General features: G+C 48.8%; 1 protein-coding gene across 22 annotated transcripts in view; it reads right to left on the reverse strand.

Annotated features, from left to right (window-relative positions):
• DYSF (dysferlin) overlaps positions 1–16731 on the reverse strand; it is a 215386-nt gene that overhangs the window by 149459 nt on the left and 49196 nt on the right. For 11 of the 22 annotated variants that reach the window (XM_055312229.1, XM_055312244.1, XM_055312236.1 and 8 more), the window contains exons 5-11: positions 7868–7982; positions 6549–6641; positions 5979–6190; positions 3417–3545; positions 2914–2976; positions 1998–2048; positions 537–567 (exon numbers count right to left, since the gene is read on the reverse strand). In XM_055312229.1, coding sequence (XP_055168204.1) covers positions 537–567; positions 1998–2048; positions 2914–2976; positions 3417–3545; positions 5979–6190; positions 6549–6641; positions 7868–7982 — 694 coding nt within the window. The remainder of the gene's footprint in view (positions 1–536; positions 568–1997; positions 2049–2913; positions 2977–3416; positions 3546–5978; positions 6191–6548; positions 6642–7867; positions 7983–16731) is intronic. The other 11 variants (XM_055312238.1, XM_055312250.1, XM_055312246.1 and 8 more) reach the window with 2 other exon arrangements.

Genomic DNA, 16731 nt, shown 5'->3' on the forward strand with positions numbered 1-16731 from the left:
CAAGTCTGCAACCACATCCAAGAGCCTGAGGCCGACTTTATTTGAGTCAAGATGAGGGATTTATTCACAGGAACACGGAGGCCAGACTTTGAATGTTCATTTCAAGTCAGAAATGTCAACAGAGGCACCTATAAGAAGCTGCCAAAGCCAGATCCCAGGCCATTTATCTCCCTCTCAGGAAGTGACCAGGCCAAACAAGAAGCCACAGTGTGGAGAAATCCTAGACTTGTTATCAAAATGGCCCACCCCTGTAGGAGGTGACCGCATCTCCAACAGCCCTTGCTTGGGGCCTTCCAGATCTAGCATCCCTGACTGAGCCAGCTGGGACCCACGTGAAGGTTTGATCTCTCTGAGGGCCTGGTTTACTTGGAAGATGAAAGCCTGCCTTCTCTTCATTTCTGCAGCTCTCATCTCCAGGATGACTCTAAATTCCAAAACCCTCAAGGAAGAAAGGTGGTTGTCCCAAATAGTTGTCCCTTACAGCCTCCAGAACCAAAATGCAAGGATATGGTCAAGGTGATGAGGACATGACTCACGGGGCTCTCTGTAGATGGTACCCACATCCATCTGAAACCAAACCAAGAAACACAAATCAAACTCTTGCCCCTGGAGGGTTAGATGAAGTATGGTGCATTATGCCATCACATTAAAAATCATGCTCTGAAGACCATTTGGAGACATGAGGAAATGTTCATCAGCTGACATTACATGGAAAAAAGAGCACAATATATTTTTATCAAAGTTTGGTAAGATATTTCTATGCATAGGAAAGAAAGAGCAAAAGAAACACAACAAAATGATAACTGTGATATCTCTGGCTGGTAGATTTAGGTGGTAGATTTACTTTATTAGTTTTTCTTTCCTGTATTTCATAATTTTCCATATAAAATCATAGATCAGTGAGATGTGCATGGTGGCCACTGGGAAGTACATGACAACTCTGTACTTTCCATTCTATTTTGCTATGAAGCTAAAACTAATCTAAAAAGAATTTTTTTTGATCGTGGATTACTTTTGTAATTACAAAAAAAGAAAATAATTTTCTACCCTAACCTCTGGGTTCTCAGAACAAGAATATGCTTCAAAGATTAGAGACTCAAGACATAGAACTGCATTTATTACAGAATGACTCAGGTTCAATCCCATTGTTTTTAAAACTGCTTCTCCAGGAAAATTGACTTCATTTTCTATATTGGACTACCTCCCATAGAAGGAGCCATATTTTATTTGGATAGGAAGGGGAGGTTAAAATAAGCCTGTACCCCTTCTTTCCAGTTGATAAAGGCCTGAAGATTCAGAAACAAGAAAATCAGTGAGAATTGCATTAAAACACCATTCGTGAAGGTCTCCATTGCTAGTTGTCTTTGCTTTCTGAGACTTGGTGATGCCTCCCTGAGAGCTGTGTCCTACTCAGTCCTTGGTTCTCTGAAGTGCACTCCTCATTTCTGCACTGTTGGGGACAAATGGGGGGTCAGGCTCCCCCATTTCCCCTGCATCCCACCCTGATCCCCCCAGACTCCACTCCCAAGCCAGCTTGAGGGTGCATGCAGGGCACAGAGCTGGCCCAAGTCAGAATCAGGAAGAGGGTCACCTCACCACCAATTTCATGCTGTCTTCCCAGAGGTAAGGACAAATAAGAATCATAAGTAAGAAGCTCAACACCCCCTGTTAGACACATGGGAAGAGATTTCCCTCTCCATCCTTTCTTTCAGATCATTTACCTGAGAAATCTCACGGTGCATTTCCTGTCATGTGCATCACCTTCTGGATTGATATTTATTCGATAATAAAAGTCTGTTCTTTGTCTATGACCTTCGTGGAGAGGATTTCTGACTTCAGAGAAGATTTTGTCTTTTTTTGTTTAACTATATTTCCCCAAAACAGACCAAAAAGGAATAGGACCCCTAAAGCACCAGCTTCTGCACATTATATACAGAGCCTCCACTAACATGAATTAGCAAGAACTAACTGCCTTCAAAGAAAATGAAATAAGTTACCCGGAATTCCCCAATGAGAGCATCTGTCCTGAGAGAACGGGAGTCTACGACCTGCGGGGAGTGGGGGAGGGAAATAAATTAAAACTCTCATGTACAAGTAAATGTTGGCCCAGACAGGACCCAACACAACATCTCTTCCCTCCCAAACAGTAACAGCCAACACTTACATAGAGCGATTGCTCTGTTCCAGAGATTGTTCTGAGCAATGTTTAACACTCACATGAAGCCCATAAATAGGGACTAGTATTGTCCCCCATTTTACAGATGAAGGAAAAAAGGTACAGAGAGACTACAGGACTTATACAGAATCACACAACCCCTAAAAGGCAAGGCAGGACCAGAGCCCAGACAGTGGCTCCAGAGCCCACACCTTCAACAACTAAACAATACTGCTGGGGCACCTGGGTGGCTCAGCGGTTGAGCGTCTGCCTTCGGCTCAGGGCGTGATCCTGGAGTCCTGGGATCAAGTCCCACATCCAGCTCCCTACATGGAGCCTGCTTCTCCCTCTGCCTGTGTCTCTGCCTCTCTCTGTGTGTGTCTCTCATGAATAAATAAATAAAAATCTTTTTTTCAAAAAAAAAAAAAAGAATGATTTCAGGACCCTGACCTGTGGCCCCTGTGAGGGTGTTGGGCAGTGGAGGTTCCCCACTTGGCTGTTGCCTCCATCTGAGCTGCCAATGATATTTCTGTGACCAGCAGAGCTTGCCGGAGAGCTGCTCCACATCACCGGTGCCCTGGGTTGTATGGCTTCCTTCTCATACTCGCTCACGCGCAAAACAGGTACCTACACACACACACACACACACACACACACACACACACACACACACTGACGTGCACACATACACACATTCATGGTGACATATGTATGAGTGAACATGCAACCCACAGAAAATGCTGACTGCTGAGACGTACCGTGATAAAAATGGGCTCATCAAACAGCTCCGAAGGAGAGTCAAACACATTGAAGAAAAGAGTCTGTGGTTCAGGGCCAAAGGGAAACAAATGAGTGCCTGCTGCCCCCAGGGACTGAGGAGAGGGTCAACCACCCCCCAACCCCCGCCTTCAGGTCTGTTCACACAGAAGTGTGGACTGAGCTCTACCCAGTGAGCTCTGGGGATTCCACAAGTTCTGGGGTATCCCACCCTTAACCTCATGGAGGTTGTCATCGCAGGGACAGGGTGGGTGGCTGGGCCTACAGCATGTCAGAGATGGGGAGCTCTGGGAGCCCAAGGCAGGAATAAGAGCTAGAACTCTTCTTCCACATTCTCAGATAACCTACTCAGGACCCAGCACATCTCTGTGTCAACAGAGTTAACACTCTCTACAAAAACCAAATGGACTGTGGGATGTCTGCTATGCACTCTCAATTTGTAAGGGCCACTGTCGTCCTAGTCCTAAGAGCCAGCACCTCCTACCTCGTTAAAGAGTGGGCTGTTTCCCTTGTGGATCCGTGTCCTCTTGGTCTGCCCAGCAGCAGTGACCTTGATCACAGGCTTGATATTCACCCCTGGCAGCTGGCGCCCCTCGATCACTTGCACTCTGATCTGAAAGCCAAGAGAAGGAATGAGTGGGACGAAGAGGGTAAGCAGTCAGGCCCCAGGAGAGTTGGAAATCTCAGGGGCCATTCTCACTGCAGGCTTCTGGGGAAGGGCATGAACAAGATATGAGGAAGAGCATTACATAAACAGTCGTATTTTCCTACCAAGGTCCCTTGCATCTATAAAATTCCATAATTCCATGCAAGAGCTGTCATGGTGCCCCAAGCAAGCTCCCAGCATCAAATTCCAGGCTTGGGCCAAGGACCTAGATCCCAGATCATTTCATGTGGCTGTTGGCACAAGGCCTCCCTCAAGACCCCTTGACACCAACACATCTAGGTGGCCTGGACATTCTTCACTGACAGTCCCCTCAGAGGCTGACCTTCTATAGAGAAGTGACCCTACTTTGTGCTTTATGAGATACAATGTTCTCTCATGTTCTGAGAAATAAATTGAGAGTTTTATCCACTGAACTTTAAGTAAAGAAAGTTTTCGGGAATATCTGTGCTTCCAAATTGAGGCAAAATGTTTATTTTTTTTAAGACTTTATTTATTTATTCATGAGAGAGAGAGAGAGAGAGGCAGAGACACAGGCAGAGGGAGAAGCAGGCTCCATGCAGGGAGCCCGACGTGGGACTCAATCTCAGGTCTCCAGGATCACACCCTGGGCTGAAGGCGGCGCTAAACCGCTGAGCCACCTGGGCTGCCCCAAGGCAAAATATTTTAAAACATGGGATTTTAAAATATTAGGACAATTTTCATAGAAAAATGAGATGTTTACTGGTTTTAAGTTTAATCAGAGGTGATTTATTGATGGATCAATCAACACTCTCTTTTTAAAAGCCAAACTATAGAAAAATATATTATTAATAACAATGGGAAGGTAGATCCATGATTTTTATTCTCTTCATTTTCCTGTATTTTATAAATTTTTTACAATAAACCTATATTAATATTCAAAGGAGAAAAAAGGCAGTAAGTACTTGAATTGAGACTAAACTAAAAATAATAATGTGAGAATTTTGTCTCTCAGGCAAATACACAGTGGTTACAGCTAGAACTTTTGCTTAAATTACCACGATTTAGAACTAAAATGTATTTTTATAATTTGTTGCACTTAGTGAAAAGCTAAGATTCCTGTTTTTAATTTTAAAAGTACTTCTGAAGAGCTCAATATCACTAAATGCGATTCCACCAACATGGGAAATTTCATAGAAAAGAAAAAGAATAAGCAAAGAACCAAAATAAAATGCAAATAAAATGGGATGGATTTTGGATTCAAATATGCCAAAGGGTTAGGGCACCTGGGTGGCTCAGGTGATTAAGCATCCAACTCTCAGTTTTGGTTCAGGTCTGTGATCTTGGGGCCAGACGATTAATCCCGGCATCAAGCTTCATGCTCAGCGTGGAATCTGCTTGAGATTGTCTCCTTCTCCCTCTGCCCTCCCCCTGCTCACACACACGTGCTCTCTCTCTCTCTCTCTCTCTCTGTCTCAAATAAATAAACCTTTTAAAAAGTAAAACATGCCAAAGGGTTAATATTAACAGTTTTATTCTGTGAAGAGCTTGAACAAGTTCAAATTCTATGTGGCCTTCCAAAGAATCCATGGCTATAAGGAAGGGAATGGATCAAGAAAGAAAAGAGAGCCAGACAGAGCTTAGATTTCGGGATCTTGTTAAAATGCAGATTCTGACTCACAGAGCTGTCGGTCTACGTTCCCAACCGGTTTCCAGGTACTGCTTCTGCTGCTGGTCGAAGGACCACACTATGAGTAGCAAAAAGCTAGCTGGCCAGATAAACTCCAGTTGGAAAACGCATAACAAATGTAAAGATATGCTGAATCTCTGCAGTGCGCCCCTGCCAAATTTTTTTTTTTAAAGATTTCATTTATTTATTCATGAGAGACACACACAGAGAGGGAGAGAGGGAGACACAGGCAGAGGGAGAAGCAGGCTCCATGCAGGGTGCCCGACGCAGGACTTGATCCCAGGTCTCCAGGATCACACCCTGGGCTGAAGGCAGCACTAAGCTGAGCCACTGGGGCTGCCCCCACTGCCAACTTTTTATTTATTGTTTTTTAAGATTTTATTTATTTATTCACGAGAGAGAGGCAGAGATACAGGCAGAGGGAGAAGCAGGCTCCATGCAGGGAGCCCGATATGGGACTCGATCCCGGTACTTGATCCTGGTACTCAATCCTGGGACTCTAGGATCACGCCCTGGGCCGAAGGCAGGCACTAAACCGCTGAGCCACCCAGGGATCCCCACCCTACCCCCAACTTTTTAAAGAACTAAACCAGGGCCTGCTCATTCTTCATCTTCCCCCAGGGGTCCAGGGAAACCCCAGTCTCCAGCCTAGGAGAGCCCTTAGGACCTGCCCCAGGCTGGACAGACATTAGCTAAAAGAAAAGACTGTGGTCAGAGAGTCAGCCCATTACCTGGAAGTCCTGCGGTTTGTCGGACAGCAGCTTTCTGGCTGCGGGAGCACTTCTTTTCCTCTTGCTACCATGGTGGTAGGGGAGCGGATGGGAAGGTGGCTTCCTCGGGGTGGTGGGAGCCCCAGGGCCTGGGACGCCACTCTGATCCAGTAATGGCTCTCCCTCGTCTCCAGTGAGCCCCTGGTCCTCAGTGTCCTCCTCTCCTCCTGTGTCTGGGCAGAGAGGGTGCTAGTAAGGGCTAGTCCCTCTGGTCCCGAGCCCAGGACCCTGCCCAGCCAATGGAGGAGCCAAAGGGCTTGGGCGCCAAGCTCTACCACCCATCTCCCCTCCTGTCAGTGAGCTGGGATGGATAAGGGAGAAAGAAGAAGAGCTTCCAACAGCTGAAACGTGAGGGCAGTCTGTCCAGTTAGTCAACAGGAAGGAAACAGAATGGCCCTAGCCCTCCCCACCACGTCTGCCGGATAAGCCCCTCTGGCCACCTCGCCCCACGCTCATGAGCTGACAGATGGCAGCGACAAGCCTGTTACAGGTGGAAGGATCAGGATCGGGGTAGCCTGACCCGCGTCTCACCCGTGGGGGCCAGCCACTTCTTTCCAGAGTATCTTGTATCCACGGTGCTGTCACTGAGCAGGGACCAAGTCTCAGCCCGGCTCTGTCCCCCACCTGGCACATGGGCAAGGGCACAGCCCCAGGAGGGGAGGAGGGAGCTGGGTGAGGGTAGCCAACCTAGGGCATCCCCACCCCAAGCCTGCTCTCCCTACCTGACCCAGTCTGGTACAAAATTGGAACAGTTCCCATGTCTGTCAGAGACTGTCCCTTCTCACCAACTTGCTAGGAAGGACTGGGAATTTGTCACTTTGGGGATCCTTGCCTGAGTGGCCCGAACCCTAACTCTGACAGACCCACCTCCAAGGTGGTCCCAGAGCACACGGACCCCTCACCCTCCTCACTCTGTCACCCGAAGCACCCCTTCTTTCTGCCCACTGCCTGCCCTCCCCAGCAACCCGTGCCCCAGTCCAGTTTGACCTCTCTATGTCCAAGCTCAGCCAGCGTGGAGCTCCAAGATGCCTGGGCAGGCGAGGCTTAGGGTACACCCCCACCAGGGGCTGCTCGGGTGTTAATGCAGTGTTTGCCTCTAGCTCCCTCCATGGGGAGAGAAACTGCAGACTCTTTCCCATGGCCAAGTCCCCGCCTGGTCCATCTGTGCAGCTTCCTGCACATTCCAGCAGGCTGGGCCACATGGGGTCTCACCAGCCCTCATACTGGCACACCAAGCACCCTGGGCGGGATCCTTCTGTGACAAGGCCAGCAGAGGCAGGTGAAGAGAACTGAGGCAACCTTGGAACTTGCCAACTCAGTCTGCTCATTTCACAAATGATAGACTATTGGCCCCGAGAGGGAAAGCGGCCAGCCCAAAGTCACACAGCTACCTGGTGCCAAAGAAAGGAACTCATGTCCCCTGCCATCGGCCCAAGGCTCTTTCAAGGAAAACCCAGTTCTTTTGTCACATGCCATCACCAAAGGTCTACTAAGTGCCAGAGCAGGGAAGCATCCACCTCTGAGGAGCAGGACAGGCTCCACCCCAGCACAGACATGCCCTCCATAGCTCCCACCCATGGAGAGAGCCCAGTGCAGAGCAGCAGCCTGCGAAGGGCCCCTCCCTAGGAGGGCTTCCTCATGCTCATCTTAGTAGCACTCTCTCTGCAGGGCAGAAGACAGCTCTCAGGACTCCCCAACCACTGGTGTCCTCTCTTCCCTGGGCCTGGGCAGCCCCCAACCTGGGGAAGGCAGCAGAGGCTGGCCGAAGCCTCACTAAGGCGTCCCACACCCAGACTCAAGCACTGCTGCTAGACTTCGTCCCGGGGACCCTGCCAGGGTAGGCTCCTCACCGGCCCCCATATCCATGTCAGGCAGAGTCGGGGAGGGTTCCAGGGATGCAGCAGGTGGGAACAGGGGCACGGCTCCAGGGAGTGGAGTGTAGGACACCTGCAGGACCAGCGAGGCCTGGAAGAGATGGGGGCAGAGGGCAGCAGGTTAGTACACTGGCCTCGGACCACCACCGGCCAGCATCCTTCCAGTCCCTTTTACTCCTTCACCAAAGAAAATGGCTCTGACAGGGGTCAGGTTTGCAGGTAGCTGGGGCAAAGCCACCCCCAGGGGCCTATCAGCATGGTCAGGTGGTCCAAAGCACAGAATCTGGAGTCAGCTTCCACCACTCAGAAGCCGAGCAATGTTGGTCAAGCCCGATAAACTCCCCATGCCTCCCTTCCCTCACCAGTAAAATGAGGGTGCTAACAGCAATAGTACCTTCCTCGTAGGGTCAAGTGGGGATAAAATGGCTGATAGAGCACATCATAAACTTTTATAAATGGATCAGCAATTCAACCTCTCCTGCAGGATTTTAAACCCTCAGCCTAGGCCTTTCTTCAGGAAAAAGCCCCCTGGCCCCTCTGTTTAGCTGTGGGGCCCTCCCCTGCTTCTCCACAGGCAGCTCAGCCTTGCTCTGCTCAGGTGCCAGCTACCTCTGAGAGAGTCCCAGGGTGATGCTCACCTTTCTGAGCCCTCTTCTCTCCCAGAAGCACCCCTGTCCCCCACCTCAACCTCAGCTGTTCCAGCTTTGACCAGCCAAGAGGACAGTGACTAGTCACTCCATTCTCATGGACCAGGAAAGCCTGCTCTGTGTTTTCACCCCACAGATGCACCGTCCTCCAAAAAGACCTACAGTGTTCAAAGGGCCCCTCAGCAGGCTCTCCAGCCTTCTAGCTCCTAGACCAGTGGGGGTCTGGCCCAGCCTTCCCTGGTGCCATAGGTCCAGCAGGCCTCCTGGGGCAGCCTTTTTATGGATCAAAATAATATATGTTCTATTGAAGAAAGTTTAGAGTGTACAGAATCCTTGAGGAAAAAAAAAAAAATAATGCAGGGTGCCTGGGTTGCTCAGTCGGTTAAGCAACAGACTCCTGGTTTCAGCTCAGGCCATTATCTCACAGGTCATGATCTCATGGGTGTTGAGATCAAGCCCTGCATAGGGCTCAATGCTCAGCAGGGAGTCTGCTTGAGATTCTCTCCCTCTCCCCCATCCCTCACTCACTCGCACATTTATGCACACTCTCTCAAATAAATAAATTCTTAAAAAAGAAAGAAAAAAGAAAATACAAGAGAAAACAAATTTCCATAATTCTACTTTCATTCACATTTTGATATAATTCTCTCCAATCTTTTTAAAATGTTTTTATATTTTACTTATGTTAGTAAGCATTTCCCAGGTTTTGACAAATCCTTTATAAAGATAATTGGTTGGGTTTTTTTTTTAAGATTTTATTTATTTATTCATGAGAGAGGCAGAGACACAGGCAGAGGGAGAAGCAGGCTCCATGCAAGGAGCCCAATGCAGGACTCAATCCAGGGTCTCCGGAATCACACCCTGGGCTGAAGGCAGCGCTAAACCGCTGAGCCACCCAGGCTGCCCAAAGATAATTGTTAATAATGCATAATATCCTCTGAGAGGTTCAGTATCATTCACTAGACATCTCTACTGAGTAATATTAGGGATTCCAGAAACTTCTGGGGGCAAATCCTGGTCCTGAGACAGAAAGGGCAGACGTACTGGATGGCTCCAGGTCTGGGACTTGAACCCCCAGACTGGGGCAGCCAGGCTAAGGGAGGGCAGGACCAGTGGAAGGACAGGGTTCGGAATGCTAAGGAAGGAAGCTAGCCAGAGCCAGCTTCCCATCGCAAGAGACCCAGGGTGGGGCCAGAGGGCAATGAGACCCTTTCTGTCCTGGAAGCAAGGCGCGCCCTCAGTGCCTGCTGCCAGGTTTGAGAACCACCAGCAGGTGTCGCCACTTGAGCAGGCAGCGGGTCTCACACTCTAACCTCCTAGAGCCCAAAAAGGAAAGAACAGCTTCTGGGGCCCCACTCAGGTGGGGGAAGGCAGCAGTCGGGAGGGGTGGTTGGCCAGAACTACTCACAGCCACCCCAGACTCCTGGAGATTCCAGTCAGCTGGTCTAGAGTGGGTCTAGAGTGGGTCTAGAGTGGACCCAGGCAGCTGAATTTTTGACAACCATCCTGGGGCTTTCCCCCACTTCATCCAAAGGCAAGTTGGTTCTTTGGAAAAGTAACTAATTCTAGGGTTAGGCCAGGGAAAGTAGATGACTCTGGAGCCCTTTTGTACCAGAAAGCAAGGAAATACTCAAAGAATGATAGAAACATATCCAAAGGACATAGAAAACTATTCTCACTGACTCCCACTAGCCAAATCTGGTACAATTTAAATATGAAAATAAATATAGTAGCAGATCAAACCATTGAATAAAATAGGAATGTATTAATCTACACAGAAATAAATAGGACAGAAGAAATCTTTTCCTTATAGTGAAATACCAACTGATAAATGCAGAAAAAAATAATTGGCTCAGAGTATCACTACTTGACAACAATCAAAACAATAATTAATCTAACCAAGTAAACAGCAATGGATGTAAAAACTGCCAGGTAAAAGTTGGGTGAGGAGCAGAGTATTTAAAGTCACAAGGTATTAAATACCAGAGTATTTAAAGTCACCTCCCAGAATTCTTATTAGAAAAGGGAATGGAGGGATCCCTGGGTGGCGCAGCGGTTTGGCGCCTGCCTTTGGCCCAGGGTGCGATCCTGGAGACCCGGGATCAAATCCCACGTCGGGCTCCCGGTGCATGGAGCCTGCTTCTCCCTCTGCCTCTGCCTCTCTCTCTCTCTCTGTGACTATCATAAATAAATAAAAAATAAAAAAAAAAAGAAAAGGGAATGGATTGGTGATTAGCGGAGAAAGCCAGCAAAGGCAATGTTAATCAGATGCTCAAGGTTAAGAGCACATTAATTAGAATACGAGGGCGCACATATTCACTGTGTTCTCTTCCTGCCAAAGATGCTCAACCTAAATCTATTCACAAGGGGGGCACGTGGGTGGCTCAGTCAGATGAGTGTCTGCCTTCAGCGCAGGTCATGATCTCAGGGGCCTAGGATGGAGCCCTGCATCAGGCTCCCCACTCAGTGGGGAGTCTGCTTCTCCCTCTCCCTCGGCCCCTCACCCCAGTTGGGCTCTCAATCTCTCTCAAATAAATAAAACCTTTTTTTAAAAAGTTTTTTTTTAAGATTTTATTTATTTATTTATGAGAGACACACGGAGAGAGGCAGAGACATAAGCAGAGGGAAAAGCAGGCTCCCTGAAGGGATCCCAATGCAGGTCTCCATCCCAGGACCCCAGGATCACACCCTGAGCCAGAGGCAGATGCTCAACCACTGAGCCACCCAAGTGCCCCCCAAAAAAATTTTTTTTGAAATAAATCTAATCACAAGGAAACCTCCGACAGACCCAAATGGGGAGACATTCTACAGGATAACTGGCCTGTATTAGCCAAAGTGTCAAGGTCACAGGCTGTAAAAGTCAAAGAATGAGGAATTCTCCCAGAGGGAAGGAGACTAAAGACAAACAACTAATACAACATATAATCCTTACTTGGATATTCTTGCTACAAAGAACATTGCTGAAAAAACTGATGTACTCGAATGGGGGTCTGTGGCTCAGATGGTAGCGCTGTATCAACATTCATTTCCTGAGAATGGGGTAACTAGGTGACAGGCACTAATCAGAGGGCTTAGTGGAGGGATAGGATGAGCACTGAGTGTTCCACTATATGTTGGCAAATTGAATTTAAATTTTAAAAATGTAAAAAAAATTAAGAAGGCAATAAATATACAACCAAAAAAAAAAAAGAATTCATTTCCTCAATCTCTGAAAGCTGTAGGTGTCTTTGGAAAAAGTCCTTCATCAGAGAAAATACACAGTAAATTCAGGGTGATGGGCCAGGACATTAGCGACTTACTCTCAAAGGGTTTAAAACAAAATATTCTTTGTACTCCTCTTGCAACTTTTCTCTAAAACTTAAATTATTTTAAAATAAAAAGGTTAAACATCTTCAAAACCTGCTTCTGCTCTAATCATAGAAATCTCACTCAGACAAAAAAAGCCCCTCACCACCCCCCACCCCTCGCCATTCATGCTGATTCCCACTCTCCAGAAGTAGTGTGAGGCCAAGTGCAAAACGAAAATACAGTCCCTTGTTAAAATTTTATTAGGAATTTCAAGATGGCAATAGCAGAGAATTAAACCAAGTGCAGGGCCTAACAGCCCATGAGGTGATTGTTTGGCTCAATCTAAGCTGGGCAGGAATCTGAAAGGTTGGAGGGTGTCGTTCCCCCCGCCACACACACACACACACACACACACACACACACACACACACACGGGACCAGACCCATTCCTCCATGAATTTGCGTATTCATTCCCTGCACAAATAAATACGTTGCACCTGCAAAGGGCCAAGCTCTTCAAGATACGGGGATTCTTCTATGAACAAAGCAAAGGCTTCTGTCCCCATGGAGCTGACATCTTGGCAGGGGAGATAGACAATAAATAATAAATGAAATAGATATGAAACTTATAAAGCATGTCAGAAAGAAAGGTAAACCAGAGCCAGTGAGATCAGGGCGGCAGGCGGGGCTGCAGGCCACAATGCTAAATCAAGTGGTCTGAGTGGACCCCACTGAGGTGAGGAGAGATGGGCAAGACCTTGGAGGGGACACTGCTTGGCTGCCTCTTAGCACCCCATCCTATTCTTTTAACACTTGGTGACTGAGGTCCCCTGGTGCTAGGAACAGATTCCCTTGGAGAACACCCCTTCTTATTCTCAGAGTAGGCCCTGCCTACCCAGCCCCTCCACACACCCCAGGGGACTTCGTACATCTACTCTGTGCTGACCACAGAGGTGGGCCCGCAGGAGAACGACTGCCACACTCCATGGCCTGGGTGCCACACCTCAGCATGGAGGCTCAGGGGAAGGCCTGCAGGAGAAACAGGAAGGAGCAACAGCCCCGGCATTGGAAGACGACCCAGGCAGCCCTTCCCAGGGTTTCCTGAGTATCAGGTACCCCCATACCGAGAGCCCCACACCAATCTCCTGAGGAAATGGCAACATCCTGGTGGGTCTGGGCACTTGAATGAGACTCCCAGCACAGAGCCAGCCATCTTTTATTCACCCATCAAGGAGCCACAAGGACATCCCTGGCAGCTTCAAAGGATCTAAAGCCAGGACCTAGAACAGGCTCTGAGGACCACTGCTTCAAGACCACAGGTGAATAATACTAGAGTCCTGTAGCTCTATAGGGGATCTATAGCAGCATGTCTGTGGATCTCACCCAGGTCAGGACCTCCCACCTTCACCGTGATGTCATACCTCATTGCCTATCTCCTTCTCTAGACATAATCAGAGCTGAGATTTTCTTCCTATGGGATGTCTATGAGCTCCATGCTCTCCCAAACCACGTGACCTTGGCCTAGGGTCCCTCTGAGGCTGTCCACATCAAGGTACCCCACCTGATAGCCCTATTCCTCAAGACTCCAGCCCTGGCACCACCATGCAGTCATCCTGTTACAAGACCATTGTCATTAGTCATGTGGCCACCAGAACACACTGTCCTGGAGCAGGTAAACCTGTCACCCATGTCTGCCATCTTGAGGTCCACAGTCAACAATATCACAGAACTCTGGAGGGTCCTGTCTGGCCACCAGGCTGGGAGGGCCTAGGAAACCAAAGACAAAGACAGAGGACAACCTCAGCAGATCCTCCTACAGGTTATGCGGTCAAGCTCTAGGGTCCTTTGCCCACACGATCATGCTCAACCCCATTGCTTACTGCCAGCTTCCTGAGCCACAGTTCTCTGACACTGAGCTTAGTTAGCATGACCAAACCCCAGATCAGCCCACTTCCACCTCCCCCAGTGCACACTCATGAGTGCAGGAAAGCTCCATCTGTGTCTGCATCTTATTTCCTTCAGACAACACCAAGAAGTTGGGGGAGGGTAAGATGTGGCCTTGAGCGGAGGGAGGGGTGGTTGGCAGCATTTTCAAACCACTTGAAAGAAATTCAAGCATTCACTCTGTGTCCACCCTCCTCCAGGCCCTGCTCCCAACACAGGGCCCTGCTCCAGTGCCTTCCTGTCTCCCCAGCCCTCCACACCACTGGGGTTCATGTTTCCTTGTGACCCGGCAGGTCTCACTTCTTCTGATCTGCCTCTGGCTATTAAGATTGAGGTAATGCCAACAGTTTGCATGGTGTCCACACCCTCACTAGCAAGCTGCTCTCAAAGTACATTTGTGAGTATGCAGCGACTTTCTTCCATGTGTGTCCAGCATCCCTACGGGCCTGGAGGCTCCTCCGGCACAGGGATAGTATTGTCTCCTTCAGTCTAGAATCTGAGGACAGATTTGGCATCTTCTCCTGGCACACAGCGCAGTGAGCCACCTCTGAAGGGATCTGGGTGAGAATACTGAGTGCCCGGCCAATGGAGTCCAAAGCCAGCCTGCAGCAAGACTTTATGGCCTCCTGCAGCCTTCTTCCTCCTCTCAGTCTTTCCAGGGTTTTCCAAGGATCCCACAGGCCTGTCTTCACTCCCATCACTCCTTCAGCAGGTTGCTTTGACAGTTTGAGCTGAACTCAGTTAGGTGCGCCTGGCGTGCTCTGCCCATTGGGCCCAGCCCAGATGTCAGCCTCGATGAACACCCAGTGAGAATCCTGCACTTCTGACAGAGCTTTCTGTTCCCTCTGAGAACAACCTCAGTTCTCTGAGCCTCCCGCTGCCATGCAACCAGCCCCAGGTCCTAGGTGGGAAGCCCTAACTCAGAGGATCTCAGGACCTGGGGCTGCTCTGTGACTCAGCGCTATCACGGGCATGAGAAGACAAACCCAGACACTCTACAGACCAGAGCTACCTCCTGGCCACCTCCCCCAGGTTGTACTCAGCTGGGGACTAAACCAGGCAGGGCTCAGCCCTCCTCTCCCACCCATCCTTCTGGCTTTTGCGGCACCCTCTTAGAGACATGGTCTGTGAAGGACTGGCAATCTCTGCAGACAGGCAGGGGTCCTAGCCAGAAAGGAGAAGGCAGCAGGTTCCCAGCTGGTGAGCATGAAGTGCAAACAGAGCGTGGAAACAAAGAGCCAGAGGAGAGGGGAGGCATCCGGGGATGGTCATGAACCCGGCTCAGCCCTATGGACAAGGACCAGGTGTGAAAAGTTGTGTCTTAGAGGCTGGACAGGCATCTGAGCTTGGAGGGGTGTAAGTGCAGGAGAACTTGCAAGAAACACCAGTCACAGATGCTCAGATGGCAGTAGTAGAGAGATGTTTGAGCAGCTTAGCCAGAAGCTAGAAACCCCAGTTGGAGGCATCGGGGCCTGATTTAATGATTTACAAGAAACATATATTCGATCATTCAGGTGACCAAACTACATTTCTCCACTAGATTTGGTCTTCATCCACAGTTCCTGAAAATACTTCAGAGCCATAAAGGTAAAATGGGTGTCTCATTGTTAATGAAGGTGACTTTTGCACCCCGTGGAAGGGAGAACTAACCATGTGGTTAGAGGGCTGTAATTTTCAGACCCATCTGCCACAGCCTCTGGGGAGGAGAGAGGGGCTACAGATCGAATTAGCCAACAGCCAGTGACTTGGTCAATCATGACTATAACGAAGCCTCTATTTAAAAACTCAAGTTTTTTCATCTCTTTTTGCAGAGCTTCATGCTGAGGGAACTAGAACACTTCCATGTGCCACTGAACAGGGCCCCCAGCTCCACAAGGACAGAAGTTCTTTCGCTCAGGACCTTGCCCTATGTATCTCTTCATCTGGCTGTTGATCCGTATCCTTTATTTTATCTTTTAATGAACTGGTAAATGTTAGTGCTTCTCTGAATTCTGTGAGCTGCTCTAGCAAATTAATTAAACCTAAGGAGGAGATCACTGGAGCCTCTAATCTGGAGCTTGTTGGTCAGAACCACAGGTAACGGCCTGGCATCTAACATGGGAGGTGGAGAGGCTTCTGGGGGGCTCAGTCAGTGAAGCGCCTGCCTTCAGCCTGGATCATGATCTCAGAGTCCTGGGATCAAGCCCAGCACCAGGCTCTCTGCTCAGTGGGGAGTCTGCTTCTCCCTCTCCTTCTGCCTACTGCCCTGCCCACTTGTGGTTGTGCTCGCTCATGCTCTCTGTCAAATAAACAAATAAATCTTTTTTTAAAATTTTAAATAAAATAATAAAGTGGGAGGTGGGAGCAATCTTGTAGGACTAAACCCTTAACCTGTGGAATCTGATACTGTCTCTGGGTAGATAGTGTCAGAATTGAGTTGATGTTGTTGGGGGGGGGCATCCCCCATTGAAATTGGGTCCAGGAACTCTAAAAGAGGGGCCCAATACACACCCAAACTGGGTCCAGGAACTCTAAAAGAGGGGCAGGCCAGCCCTGAGATGTGCTGGAGATGTTTGGAGAAGATTCCTGGCTCCTATCTACGGTTCCTCCATTAGTGCTCTCCACCTTTAGAGAAAGCTATGGTCCTCTTAGGGATCCAGAAGTTCTTGGAGTCCTGCTTGACTATACGGGTGGGATACTGTGATTTATAATTGTGTGTGTGTGTGTGTGTGTGTGTGTGTGTGTGTGTGTTTGGTCATTATCCCTGCTTCAGGCACAGAGCTCCTTTTATGAATTCCTTGGAATTTCCTAAGTGATAAGAGCCATAAAAGTGAATTTTGTTGTGCTAATGAGGTGACTTTGGAAATCACCTAAGGATAGGATCTGGTTGCTAGATCTGGAGCCAACCTTATGGTTAGAGGGTTGTATAACTTTCAGACCCCACCACCTCCAGGAGAGGATCCAGGCTGGAGAGTAAGTTCA

Source organism: Nyctereutes procyonoides, unplaced genomic scaffold (assembly GCF_905146905.1).
Source record: "Nyctereutes procyonoides isolate TBG_1078 unplaced genomic scaffold, NYPRO_anot_genome, whole genome shotgun sequence".
NCBI classification, from domain to species: domain Eukaryota; kingdom Metazoa; phylum Chordata; class Mammalia; order Carnivora; family Canidae; genus Nyctereutes; species Nyctereutes procyonoides.